Source organism: Drosophila miranda, chromosome XL (assembly GCF_003369915.1).
Source record: "Drosophila miranda strain MSH22 chromosome XL, D.miranda_PacBio2.1, whole genome shotgun sequence".
Lineage (NCBI taxonomy): Eukaryota > Metazoa > Arthropoda > Insecta > Diptera > Drosophilidae > Drosophila > Drosophila miranda.
In genome coordinates this window covers 14964504-14978115 of record NC_046673.1, presented here as the reverse complement: position 1 = coordinate 14978115, position 13612 = coordinate 14964504, and the positions used below count along the sequence as shown (strand labels likewise).

At 43.1% G+C, this 13612-nt stretch overlaps 1 protein-coding gene across 4 annotated transcripts in view; it reads right to left on the bottom strand.

The window, feature by feature from the left end:
• Positions 1 to 3001: 3001 nt before the first annotated feature.
• LOC108164594 (uncharacterized protein DDB_G0283357) overlaps positions 3002 to 13612 on the bottom strand; it is a 37004-nt gene continuing 26393 nt past the window's right edge. For 3 of the 4 annotated variants that reach the window (XM_033388639.1, XM_017300420.2, XM_033388659.1), the window contains 7 exons: positions 11064 to 12070; positions 5355 to 6255; positions 5117 to 5276; positions 4909 to 5041; positions 4646 to 4749; positions 3886 to 4552; positions 3002 to 3813 (listed from right to left, as the gene is read on the bottom strand). In XM_033388639.1, the coding sequence (XP_033244530.1) occupies positions 3743 to 3813; positions 3886 to 4552; positions 4646 to 4749; positions 4909 to 5041; positions 5117 to 5276; positions 5355 to 6255; positions 11064 to 11613 (2586 nt within the window). In that variant the 5' untranslated portion in view covers positions 11614 to 12070 and the 3' untranslated portion in view covers positions 3002 to 3742. The remainder of the gene's footprint in view (positions 3814 to 3885; positions 4553 to 4645; positions 4750 to 4908; positions 5042 to 5116; positions 5277 to 5354; positions 6256 to 11063; positions 12071 to 13612) is intronic. The other variant, XM_017300421.2, reaches the window with a different exon arrangement.

Sequence of the window (13612 nt, the reverse complement as noted above, 5' to 3'; positions counted from 1 at the left end):
AAATATTCTAAAATGAAATCGTTTTGTTGCTGCTTTTGTTTTTTGTAGTTTTTTTTTTTAGTTAGTACGAATTACACAAAAGTATTAGGTTGGCTACTTAAAAATAAAACTTAAAAAAAAAACATTTTCGAAAAACTAATTTCCAATTTGTAAATGAAAGAATTTCATAAATTAAAGAAGAAAAACTTAAAAAACCTAGCTACGATTTAGGGTTACGATTCCTCAAACGGTGAAACTTGTCTGTTTTTATTATTCTTTATACAATTGCGTTTATTATTAGTAACAGAAATCAAGGGAGAAACAGAGACAGGAGCCTATATATTGTATCGTGGATCGTACAACTATATCCAGGGGCGCAGTTCCTCGTACAGCTTACACAGTAACTACAACATTTTACAGTTTACATTCAAAAACATTTACACAGACACAATCCATACACATACACATATATATTCCATACGTTTGTTAGATTTCGATTTTTTAAGCTTTTATTTTGTTGTTTTTTTTATTTGCATTGCAAGTAAAAACTCTTTCATGTGTGAAAATAATTTTCATTTTCGTCTCATTTGTGGTGAAAATCTGTATAAAAAATGAAGTATATTTTCGTTACTCTTTTGTCCACATTTTGTTTTGTTTTTGTGTTTTTTTTTTGTGTATTTTTATTGTTAATCGAAAAAGAAAAAGCCTGTTTTTTCAAAATGGTATTTACAAAATATTGAAAAACTCTTTCCGTATCTCTATCTCTTTTCTTCCCTACTAGTTCCTGTATATATAAGTATATATGTATATACATACATACATATATAGATAGATGATATATAGTTTTATATTCATTGCCGCTACATTAAAAGAAACAGCAAATTCCGGAGGAATGCCCTCTCCTTCTTTTGGTGGCTGTCTCTCGTTTCATTTCGTTATTGTTCCAGGACATATCTTTAGCTAATACTTTTATCAATTCTCCCTTCATCTTCATCTGTTTCGTCCCTAGATATACATACATATATGTATATATATATATTCTAACACATACACATTGAAAAAAATGCTCCAAAATATAACATTTAGTTTTGTTTATAGTTTTACAGATTTTTGTCTAGTTTGTTTTTTTTGTTTTTTTTTTGCTTAAATCAATAATTGTTGTTTGTTTTTGTTTTTTTGCCTATTTCTATTTTGTTTTTTTCTCATTTTTCTTTGTATATAAATATTTTTTTTTATAAGCTTTTAAAACTGTTTGTTTTTTTATCAAAAAAGTTTTGTTTATTTTTGTTTTTGCGTATGGTGGCATTATTTGTTGTGATTTTTACTACCGTAAAATGTTGTTACTATTTTCGCACACATACAGTGCGTTGCGTAGCTATAGAAACAGCTTACATGGCTATGAAACGCACTGTGCTAACATTATATACATATGTCCTATGTCTTCTTTATATGCATTCGTTCGTGTCTTTCGAAAATCGTGAAGAAAACATACCAGAAAAATGTTACAAAATATATGTAAAACTTTGGATTGAAAGTGGGGATGGGGAACGGGGATCGGGGATGGATAGATATGGGATATGGTTTGTATGTATACCAAGGGCTCGCGCACAATCTAGCCGAAAGGAGAGCAGAAAGCGGGGCTGAAAGATGATCTGATAGCTCAAAGATATAGTTCGGGCGAAAGTTTTCAGCTCCGCTTTCAGCTAGAGTGGGCGTGTGGCCTGGCGGGAGAGGAGGGTCCTTAGCTTATTGCACTATTACACATTTAGCTACACAATGTCTAAGACGATGCCAGTGTTTGTCTCACCTTGGTTTCACCTGCTACGATGCTCTAATACCTAATTCAAACGGGTACTACACACATATCTTTCGTTATGCTATGGATGGGTTCTACACCAGTGATCGGCACGCGTTTGTGGGCAGCGTAGACAGCTGCCAACCTGGCCGATCGCTGTTCTACACATACACATACACAAACATGTACATATACATATATGGGGGGGGGGGGGGGCTATGCAATAAATTCTATGGTTAAATGTATTTGCACACGCAGATATAACAAACACACAAAATACTCTATAATTTATTTGTATAATTCTATTGATTTGATTTGCTTTGATTTTTGCTTCGTTTTCTAGACACTCAAAAAGGAGAAGAAAACAACAGAATTCTCTTCATAAATAGTTGGTTGTCATTTTGCGGTAGTAAAAAATTAATCCTTGTTGGCTGTTACGCGTACTCGTTATCCGTTCTCTTCTCTCTCTATAAAAAAACCCGTACTCGCAATCGCACTCATTCTCTTTACTTTGCTATACAAAATGAGTACATCATTTCCTTCGTTTGGTGTTTGGTCAAAAGTAGAGACTACAAAAGGATTTTTTGTGTTTTTCTATAGATAGTATATAGATCTATATGCCTTACCAATATGTGTTGCATCATTTGGAAACTTGTTTTCGTTTTACATTTTAATCATTATAAGTAATCATTTTGTTGTGTGGTTTCTCCCCCTGTTTTCTTTTGTTTTAGGTTGTATGTATGTATACATATACATTATATAAGTGTGTGTGTGTATATTTATAAAGCGTTACCCATTGGTGGTTTCTGTTACAACAGCGCATTTTGGTTTACAATTTCTAATCCTCTTTCGTTTACAATTAAATGTGCTACTCTGAGTTGTTGTTGTTTGTTGTTGTTGGTGTTGGTGTTTTTGTTCAGATAGATCTAGATCTTTACTAGGCTATAAAGTAGTACATTATATTTAATTATTTATATATATATATAGTATATATAAATGTTGCTTTTTTTTGCTTTTGTTTATGTGTGGAAATTTGTTGTTGCTCTGTTGTTGAAGATTCTGTTGTTTCTGCTCTTGTTGAAATTGTTGATGATGATGTTGCTGCTGGTGCCAAAGCTGTTGCTGGTAAAGTTGCTGCTGCTGTTGATTGTTGTTCGTGTTTTTTGTTTGCTTATTGCTTTTAATCCTTTTGTTGGTGTTTTTTTTTTATTGTTCCTCTTGTTATTGGTTTTTTTTTTATTGTTCCTCTGGTTGTTGATTTTTCTTTTTTTTTATTGCTGTTCTTGTTGGTAGTTCTTCATATGATTGGTCTTGATTGTGGTTGATTATTGTTGAAAATGTCGTGGCTAGTTGTTGATTATTGTTGCAAATGTTGTGGCGAGTTGTTGATTATTGTTGCACATGTTGCTGTTTGTTGTTGTTGAAGTTTTCTTATATTTTCCCATTTTCCTGTTGTTGAAATGTTTTGTTGGTGTGTGTGTGTGTTTGTTTTCTCCACTGTTGCTGTTGTCGCTTGTTTTGGTGTAAAATCATCTATTAAAAAATACCTTTCCTCTATCTCCATCTATCTTTCTTTGCTCTCTTTTACACAATGATTTTCAAAATCGATGCTAAATGTTGGGCGGAACTGTTTGTTGTTGTTGCAACAAATGTAATTGTTTGCTTTTGTTGAAATCGATGTGTGTGTGGTGTGTAGGTTGTGTGTGTGTTTATGCCAAGTGGTGGTGTTGTTGTTGTTGTTGACAAAGAGAATTTGAAGATTCTTGAAGAACAATCATCATTTGTTATATCATTGGTTTCTAGTTCATCTTCTCATAGTTTTTGTTGGTGTTGTTACATTTTATAAGGTGGGAGCTGTTGCACACAATTCAGTTGTTGTTGCTGTTGTTGTTGTTGTTTCTTTTTTTTATTGTTATAGTTGTTGTAATTGTTTGTTGACTGTTGGCTGTTCCTGCTTCCTCCACAAAATTACTGCGCCGTTGTGCCAGCACTGAGCATCAAGAAATTGTAATTACGATCCTTGTCCGCCTGATGGAAACCTGATTGGAATTCGCAATAAGACAATTGAGTTTAGAAAACATTAAATGTTATAGCAACGTTGTGTCACTTACCATTCGCTGATCCCGCAGCTGATGGCACTGCGGTTGCCACTATGGTGGCGCCTCCATTTAGGGCGGTGCCAGGGCCACCTGCGGCCCCATGATACTTGAGGCCAACGCTGCGCGATCCCAATAGATGCGCGGTCGTCGTCTGTGTGGGCGACGATGAGGAGCTTGACGATGAGCTGGACGACGACGACGAGGATGAGGAGGAGGACGACGATGATGATGAGGAGCTCATGAATGAGGCCGACGACGAGACACCGCTCGACGAGGAGCTGGGCGATGGCGACGGCGTCGATGGTGTGGGCGAACCACGTGTTGCGGTTGCACCCATCGTCACGCTCGTGGGACTGCCCGCCGGACTGCTGTGCTGGGAGTTATGCTGGATGGCCGTTGGTGAGATGGCCAGAATGCTGCCGTTCTTAATTGTCATGATGGCTGTTCCGGTGGTGGTCCCGTTTCCGTTTCCATTCCCATTTCCATTTCCATTACCGGAGATCAAGTGGTTTCCAGCAGTAGCGACAGACACAGCCACAGCTTTCCCGCTGGCAGAGGAGATGTGCTTGGAGTTGGTTCCGGCTCCTAATCCTCCACCCACTGTTGCTGCTGCTGCGGCGGCGGCGGCGGCGGTTGCTGCTGGTGTTGTTGCATTCGTTTTGCTTATCACAGTTGTTAGCTAATGTTTTGCATGAAACAAACAGAGACAGAGATATAGATATATAGATTCTCGATCGGTTAAGGGGTGGGGCGGGCGGGAGCATCTTCTTACCCCAGTTGCACAGACAGAGGCTGTTGTGGCATCAAACAGTATGGTTGTTCCGTTGCGTCCACTGGCTGTTGCGGATGCTGATGAGCCGGCCGCCAGGCAAACGGCTAAAAGAGAGACAGAGATAGCGAGAGAGCGTGAGATGATTGCGCAACACATGAAGGTCGCCGGAATCCGATTGGCAGAGCCTCAAGCATATGCTAAATTTGATCTACATCCCGTGCAATATGCAATGCAAATCGGTTTGCAAGTCCATCCGTTTGTACCTTTTTCATTCAGTGGAATGCTCTGCTGGTCGGTGTCCCTTTTCAAGCTATTCAATCGCTTTTGCAGCTCAATCTTCTGCTTGGCCAGACGCTCCGCCTCCGCCTCCTGTTCGCGATCCCGCTGCCTCAATTGCTAAAACGATCACAAAAAGAACGAGTAGATAAAAAATGCCCTGCCATTCAATACCATTCGGTTATCGACACCCACCTTGACATATTTATGGGCCGTATCGAGTATTATCAAATTGGAGGTCTTCTTGCGATCCTCGTCCCCCATGGGAAGCTCCCTCTTCAGCTGATCGTAGCACTCCTTCAGCTGGGCCCGACGGTTCTTCTCCAGCTTGTTGTGCACCTCCCGAGTCCCAGCTCTGGTTTTTGTATGGAATCGCAAAACGGCATTAGTAATTGGTAATCTCTCTGGCGGCTGCTAGAGCTTCTGCACTCACCCGTTGCTGTTGGAGCTGGTTGTGCGCCTCCGTCCGCCGTGGCTTAGCTGTGATCCCACCGCTGGCGCCGATGTCGAAACGGAGGAGCTGCTGGCTATCGACGCTGCTGCGGCGGCTGCTGCCGCCGCGCTCGCTGCCGCCTGGACATTGATGGGCTGGCGGTAGGAGCTGCTGGCGCCGCCCACCACCCGTCCGCCATTCACATAGCCCAGTGGGTGGTGGTGCTGCTGGCTGTCGCCTTGGCCGGGCGCTGAAAATTTATGGGAGGACAGTGAGTACGAGCGTATACGGGCATTCGTGTCGGCCGCTTTGCGTGTGGGCATCGGTGGCGGGGTGAGTGGTATCCCTGTCTTCCCCAGGACATTCTTCTGTTGCTGGTGCTGGGGGTGGTGCCGCTGACTCTCCTGCCAAATGGCATTGCCCACGCCTACCCCATGGCTGGCACCCAACAGAAAGGCGGAGGCGGCCGCGGATGCAATAGCGGTGGAGCCTCCTGCCGCTGTCGCACTGGTGCCGCTGTCTGGCGCCGGGTAGACACTGCCCTTGCCATCCGACACCAGCAGATATTTGCGCGGAATCTCCGATCCACCGCCACTAGTGACACTGCCACTGCCGCTGCCGTTGCTCAGTTTGTGCTTTGCAGCCTGATGGATCAAGGTTGGGGCCGCGCCACTGGCGTTCGCCCGCAGAATGAAAGCCACGGAGGCGGCGGCTGAAGTGGCGTTGGAGGTGGGAGATTTGACGGGAGACGTTGGAGAGTTTGGGCTACTGCCTCTTTCTGCCGCTACCACTGCTCTGCTCGCTGCTATCACTGATGTTGTATTTAGTTGCTTCTGTAGCTGTTGGTGTTGCAGCAGTCGCGAGTAGGAGTTGTTGGAGTTGGACGAGGAGTTTTCATCCTCTGAGAATGTGATCCGACAACCAAAGAAAACATAGGGAGAAAAATAAAGAGAAAAAAAGAAAGAAAAATCATAATAAGAAAAAGGATACGATTTTCCAAAGGCCAAAACGAAAACCAATCGAGCAGGAACTGCAATCTAAATTCATAGCCACTTCCCTCAACAATTCATATACTTTATAGGATGGGAAACGCTTCCTGCCTCCACTGTCCAAACAAATCTAAACCCTTTACGATTGGGTTTTCTTTCAAAGGAGTGCTACGAGTATGCAAAGGCAAATGACATGGCCATGCATTCATCTCGCCTGCGAATACGAGCCAAATACTGAATACTCCGCTCATCCGAAAGTGCTGATTGGTGCTATTAACAAAGAATGTGCCCATTGTTATGCGCTCAAACTCAAATATGAGCCAGTTAGAGAGAGGAGAGAGTAAAGTATTCTGACAAATTTTGTCTGATAAAATTATGGACGGAAAGTCCAGAAAACTAAAAACATTAAATTCAAATATTAAATTTGATTAATTTAGATAATTTTGCAGTAATTTTTTGTATCCTATTTTTTTTTAAGTTTCGTAAAAAAATAATTTTTATAAAATAATAATTTTATAAACATTTTTGAAATTTAGTTTAATTTAAATTGAATTTCCTGCATTTTTTTTAGAGTTTTTTAATTAATTTTTTGTATTCTATTTGTAAGTTTAATTTTATATATATATTTTTTTAAATATTTTATTAACTTTTTTGAAATTAAATTTAAATTGAATTTCCTGGATTTTTTTTAAGTTTTTTAATTAATTTTTTGTATTGTATTTGTAAGTTTAATTTTATATATTTTTTAAAATTATTTTATAAACTTTTTAAAATTTAGTTTAGTTTTAAATTTAATTTCCTGGATTTTTAAAAATCGTATATACAAATTAAGACAAAAAAAAATTAAATACCAACAAATAAAAACTGTCATTAAATAAATCACAATAATTAAAGCAAACAGCAACAAATACGAGTAAATGGAATTAAAGAAAAGCAAAAAGGGAGTCAACAATCAACGAATCCACAATAAATGTTTAATGAGGTCCTTGAGCAGAGGTTAATTATATGGTGATTACGGGTCCGTGTGGGTGTGTCTGTGCGGATGGATGAATAAATTATAAATCCGTTGGAAAATTCAATGCGATTTCCCAGAGAGCACACAGTAAAAGTACAACAGCAACAGCGAGAGAGACAGCAACAGCGACAGAGACAGCGACAGCTACAACCACAAACTACAACAATTCGAGAGTATTACGAGTAGTATGCATTATTAATGATTGATTTGCCCGTCCCCCGTTCGTACTCTGTGGTTTCCTTGCCAGTGGAAAAGGGGAGGTGGGAGTGGGAAGGTGGGAAGGGTGCTTGGTGATGGACGGGGGATGAGTGGCTTGTGACACGTGTCCATTTGGCAGGTCGCAACCACAAAAAAGATTAAAGAAATCACAAAATACTCGTAATAATATAATAAGTATAAATATTGAGCCCTCCTTTCGGGGGAATACCCCAAAAAGATACCAAAAAAGTTAAGAGCTGTCCCCATTAGATTAGATTAGGTTTGAGCTGGAGACTGCCAGACAGTAATCCCTATTGATTCTGTGTACAACAGTTACCCATAAGCGAACGGCCAGATCTATAAGCTAAAGGTTTGAATATCAAAGATACCTTGAGTTCTAGACATCTTCTGATTGATATATTCTCACATCGAATAAAGCCAATGGGCTAATTCTCAGTAAAGAAAATTACTGGAAATACTCGTAGTAGAAAAATGTTTTCTTCAATGTCTCTCCTGATAATCCCATGGTATGCGTTTCTGGGCCTTCAAAATCCATCCTTAAGGGGGGGATTATCGCCTTAGCCCAACCCACATTCCGTTCGTTCTCTTTACCCATTTTTCCCATCTACTTCGGTGTCTGTTCACACATGCACATGTTGTCCATGCCACCTCATCTGCGGGCACCGGCTTTCACACCATTCCTCCACCTCCACCTCAATTACGATTTCCACCACCTTATCAGCCGCCCCCCCCCCCCCCCCCCCCCCCCCCCCCCCCCCCCCCTACGCCCAACACACATATTCTTGACGCCAACCCACACCTGTTTTTTTGTTCCCCTTCATGTTGCTGCTACTGCCACCGGGCTTTTGCAATTGCCGCTTGTGTGTGCCACGTGATGAAAGCGCACGTGGCTGCAACAGCAGCACTTGGGGCAATGTTATCACACACACACCAACAGAGAGAACATACATACAGTCATTGCCATGGCGATAATGACGATGCATCCATTTCGACGGCAAAGGCTCCAAAAAGTTGGGTAATGCAAACGATGCAACTTGTTGGTGGGTTTTCTATCGGTTGTTGAGTTTTCTGTTGGTGCTGTTGTAACTTTTTGTGCAGCTGTTGTTGAAATGGTGTTTTTGACTCTATCTGTTCTTGGTATGGTTGCTATTGTGGTTTCAGTTGTTGTTGATGTTTTCTTCTGTTGTGATGGTTGTTGAACTTTTATTGTATTGTTTTTGCTGCTAAAACAGCAAATTTGTCTAGCCCTTAAAATTCCCAAGCAACTGGAAAATAATTATTTGTTGTTGAACATTTTCTCAACATAGAAAATTACTCCAACCGAAAAAAGTACTCCAACAAAATTACAACAACAACACCAATAGTTTGGGCAGCAAAACTCGAATAGGAGTCGAATTTTTGAATGGAATCTGTTTTGTTTTAATTGGGTAGAACATAAAACACATTCCAATTTTGGGGAAATGCAAATTGATGTAGAAACAACATTCAACAACAGCATAACTTTCATACAGATCGAGTGAGAGGAAAAACGAGGGAAAAACTGAAATTTTTACTTGTTAAAGCTAGAGGCCCTAATAGTGCCCCTTCCACACAAAAGGGAGGCGTAATGAATGCTCCTCACCGTGCCTCTAAATATACCTTGCATGCACATATGTTACATATGTGTGCCCATCCTACACCACTCCCACATTACTCTCTCCAGAGATTAATCATTGAGCGGCCGTGTGGCAGCCCCTTGTCTCTTGCTCCTTGTTTTCTGGAGGAGTGCAAGAATCACGTTTAAAAATAGACACTTGCAGTGCAATTTGACAGGCCCGAGCAGAGTCTTGCTTGTCTTTGCTTTCCCTGCGGATTAATTCTGCCTGCATAATCTTGCACTCCTGCACACACCACCCCCAAAAAGCCCTCCCACCAATTGTTGTTGAAGCTCCAGCTGATGGCGAAACAAAAGCAACAGAAAGCCGTACAGCAAACACAAAAAAAAAGAAACAGGAAAAGGCAGTGGGTTCAAAAGCCACACAGCAACAGCAAAAACAAAGGAGAATAGGCACCAAAAGAGAAGTGATACGGATGGGGGGCTGAGGGGGGCTGAGGTGGGTGGTGTAAAACAAAGACAGCTGTCCATATATTACATGCAACAAAAGCAAACGCAACAATAACCAACCAATTTGTAAGTGTGAAGAAAACAAACATCAAATACAACAAAAAAGAAAGGAAAAAAAAAACAAAAAAAAAACAGTAATAACATGAAATGGGCACGAAAAAGCAATACAAAAACATAAATGCGTACAAAGTTCATTGACTTTGTTTTACACCACCAACGCAAGAAAGAGAGAGAGAGAGGAGCCCAAAGAGCAACAGAAAGAGAGCTCCAGCAAAGCAAAAGAGAGCCGCAGCATAAAGAGGAGCGAGTGGAAGAGTTTTGCATGTGTTGTTTGTTTGCAAAGCCAGAGAGAGAGAGAGAGAGAGGGCGGATGTGTAAAGAGGGCGGCAGAGTGAGCAACGCTCACGTGGGCTGCTGTTTCGCTTGCATAAACACTTTGCTGCTCCACCACTCTCTCTCTGTCTCTCACTCTCTCTCTTTGTTATGAGCTGTCATTAGTTTGGGGGCTAGTATGACTAATTTGTCAAAGAGACAGAGAGAGAGAGAGGGAAAGAGAGAGAGGGAGAGAGCCAGCCATGACGTGACCCCAAACAACAACAACAGCAACAAGTACAAAGCGTACGTGCGAAAAAATACGAAAACAGGCAAAAGCGCATGACAAAAACACACTGGAAAAAAAAACCGAAAAAAAAATAAGCAAAAACCCAAATGAGCACATCAAAAGGCAAATGGGGAAAACAAAAAAATAACAGAAATATATGTAGTACACATGTACGCTGCTGCAGTGCTCTGCCCCCGCACTAGCGCCGCCTCCCCTCCCTCGCACAGCACTCGTATGTATCATAGTCAAGGCGACAGAGCAGCAGCAGCGATCGCAGCAGCAGCAGCAGCATGACAATTTAGCACATGCCAATTTGGCTGCGCAGCTGACGCCGACGTCGACGTCGACCAAACAGCGCGCGCTAAAAATATAACAGTACCTGCTGCGCGACTGCTGCCACGCTTGCAACCTGTGTGTGAGAGAGAGCTGCGTTTTGGGGTACAGTGCGCGCCCACGCAAAGTGCAGACAGCGTCGACGCCAGCGACGACGTCGCGACTTCGCAAACAAGGTCAAAACAAGTTTAAATGCAGCGAAAAAAAACAAAGAGAGCGAGCAGCGAAGAGAGAGAGAGTAGTGGAGCAACAGCCAGCAAGAGTTTCGTTTGTGTGGGGCAGGGGGAGGGATTGCACTGCAGCGAGCAGCCTTTAGATTCTGTTTTGATGATATTTTTTGAATATTTTGGCAGGCCATCAATAAACCCCCATCTACTGGTATGGGTAGGGTATTCTCATAGATTCCCCATACGTATGCTGAGAGCGGGAGAGAGAGAGCGAAACTTACCCGAGATAATGGTGCGACCTTCGCTGTGGCGCAGCGATGACGCCTCCAATTGTCCATGGGCGGCGGCAGTGGTGGGTGCAACAACGCTGACGCTGCCAACGTAGTCGTAATCATGGCCAGCACCGCCGTTTGCCACCAATTGACTGCGTGGACTGTTGCTGTTGCTGCCGCAGCTGCTGCTGTTGCTCCGATCGCTGATGCTGTTGTGGCCATTACCGTTACCATTTCCGTTTGCATACACGGAACCCGACAACGATGATGATGACGATGCTGCCGCTGCCGCAGCAATGCTGCCAATGATGCCGTTACTCCCCGTTGTGTTTCTATTGTGCTGACTCGCGCTGTTGTTGTTGTTGTTGTTGTTGTTGGTGGGTATACCGATGCTCTTGCTGCTCCGATAACCGACATTCCCATTGATGCAGTGCAGCGGCATCGGCTGCGGCACCAGGCCGATCCCACCACCAGCTCCTCCTCCTCCCGCCTGCGGGGGCTTCTCATTCTGCTCAAGGAAGAGCACCGCTTGTATTAGCGCATTTATGCCCGCTGACATAGCCGACGACGCGTCTCAATACGCACTCTCGTACTCTCACACACCCACGCCCCGTACACACCTTCACTTTGGAGACACACACACACACACACACAGGCACAGACGCACGCACGTACGCAACACGATGACGATGATGACGACGACGCACACACAGAGCGATTTAGTTTAGCGAAAGAGCGAGGTAGAGGCGAGGCACAGCGGGCAGGCACAGCTTTAAGTCGCGACGACGACACGTTTACAGTTGTATGTGGTTCAAAGCGAAAGAGTGAGAGAGAGAGAGCAGAGGCTGAGACGCAGACTTTTAGTTGTTGTTGTTGTTGTTCGGCGGTTCGGTGGTTGTTGTTGTTTTTTGTTGCTTGCGTGGGTTGCAGTTTTGCTTCCTTTTGTTGTTGCTGTTGTTGCAATAATAAATTTTGTTGTTAACGTTGTTGCTGTGTGGCTGTGGCTGCTGTTTAGGCTGGAATGAGCAGAGACGAGAAGAAAAATACGTTTTTTAGTTCAGTTATTCTTCACAAAACAATTCACAGAGAGAGAGAGAGGGAGAGCGAGAGGCGTCAAAAATATCCATGAAACTCTGGTCTGCCTGCCAGCCACCTTTTGGTGTAACGGTAGCATCTTGAAATCATCGCCGACACATTGGTCGCCTGCACGAAAGCTGCGGCTGAGAGAACTGTTAAATGCAGCTGCGAGCAGCTGTTGCGTTTGCGCTAATTGTTCACAGCTGCGTGGCGGCAACAAAAAGAGTCAAAGAGAGAGAGAGAGTCCCGTCCCATTCCCTCCCCCCCACTCCGCACACCCCAAACACACAACAAGTTGCAGCCGCGCAGTGCAGTCGTCGTCTAATCAATGGAAAATGTGGAGGAGAAAAAAAAGGAACCTTTGGCGCGTGCGCGCAGTCGACGCCGGAATTCCCCTTCTGTCAGCTGCTCTGTGTGTTTGTGTGTGTGTGGGGCATTCAACTGAGCGGCAAAATGCATTGTTGTTGTTTCGTTCTGTCATAATTCATATAAAAGGTCAAGGGTCGCATCCCGTTTGTTTTCCAAGGGCTGCATGGAGCGAGAGAGAAATATTCAGAGGGTGCCATGCCGTTGCAGCCGGCGTATTGGCTCTCTTGAGAGAGCCATTACAACAGTTACTTCAAGTACACAGAGAGAGAGAGAGCTTATAGAAGCTTTTTTTTTTTGTTATTTTTGTTATCGTCTGTCGCGTGGGTGATGTGGGGGCTGCTGCCTTGACATTAAACGTGCGACACCACCCACCCACCAGCCTACACCTCCCCTCTGCACATACGCACATACATGCATACAATGACAGGGTGACACGCTCATTGAGAGAGCGACGGAGCTGCGGATGCCCTACTGCGGCGCGTGGCAAAATTCTATTAAATATTCAAATGGAAAATCGCTTTAAATGGATCAGGAGAACAGCACAAAAATTGCACCCTCTAACCACCACGTCAGTACGAAACCGAGAAATACTTGATTTCTGAGAAATGTTAATAGGAGGAGGAGCACAAAGACTTTTCTTTCTCCTATTACCTGGAAAGTAAACCAGAAATCGACCCCAAGAATAACAACAGCTAGAGCCAGGGGCAGGCCAGGGCAGAGGCAGGGGGGTGGGGAGTGAAATCAACCACGGGGTTAAGGGGTCGTCCCTTTCGAAATACTTTATGGCCCATTGTCAGGCTTTCTTATATACTCGAACACGTTGAATCGAAGGAATAGCTGGAATCAGCGTGTGAAAGAAAAATATGTAAAAGAGAAAGGTGGGGCGGAGAGACCAAGACGGGACAGGAACGGGAAAAGGAACAGGAACAGGGATGGCTGGGCACACACACACACACACACACACACACAATATCCTAATAATCATATAAAACACTTGAGTGGACCCGAAATGAGAACTCAAAAGTCAAAAAACCAAGAGAGAACTTTCAAGGGGAGTCAAAGAAAACGGTAAATGTTGAAAAGAGAAACAAAAAATCCAGAAAGGAATTTAA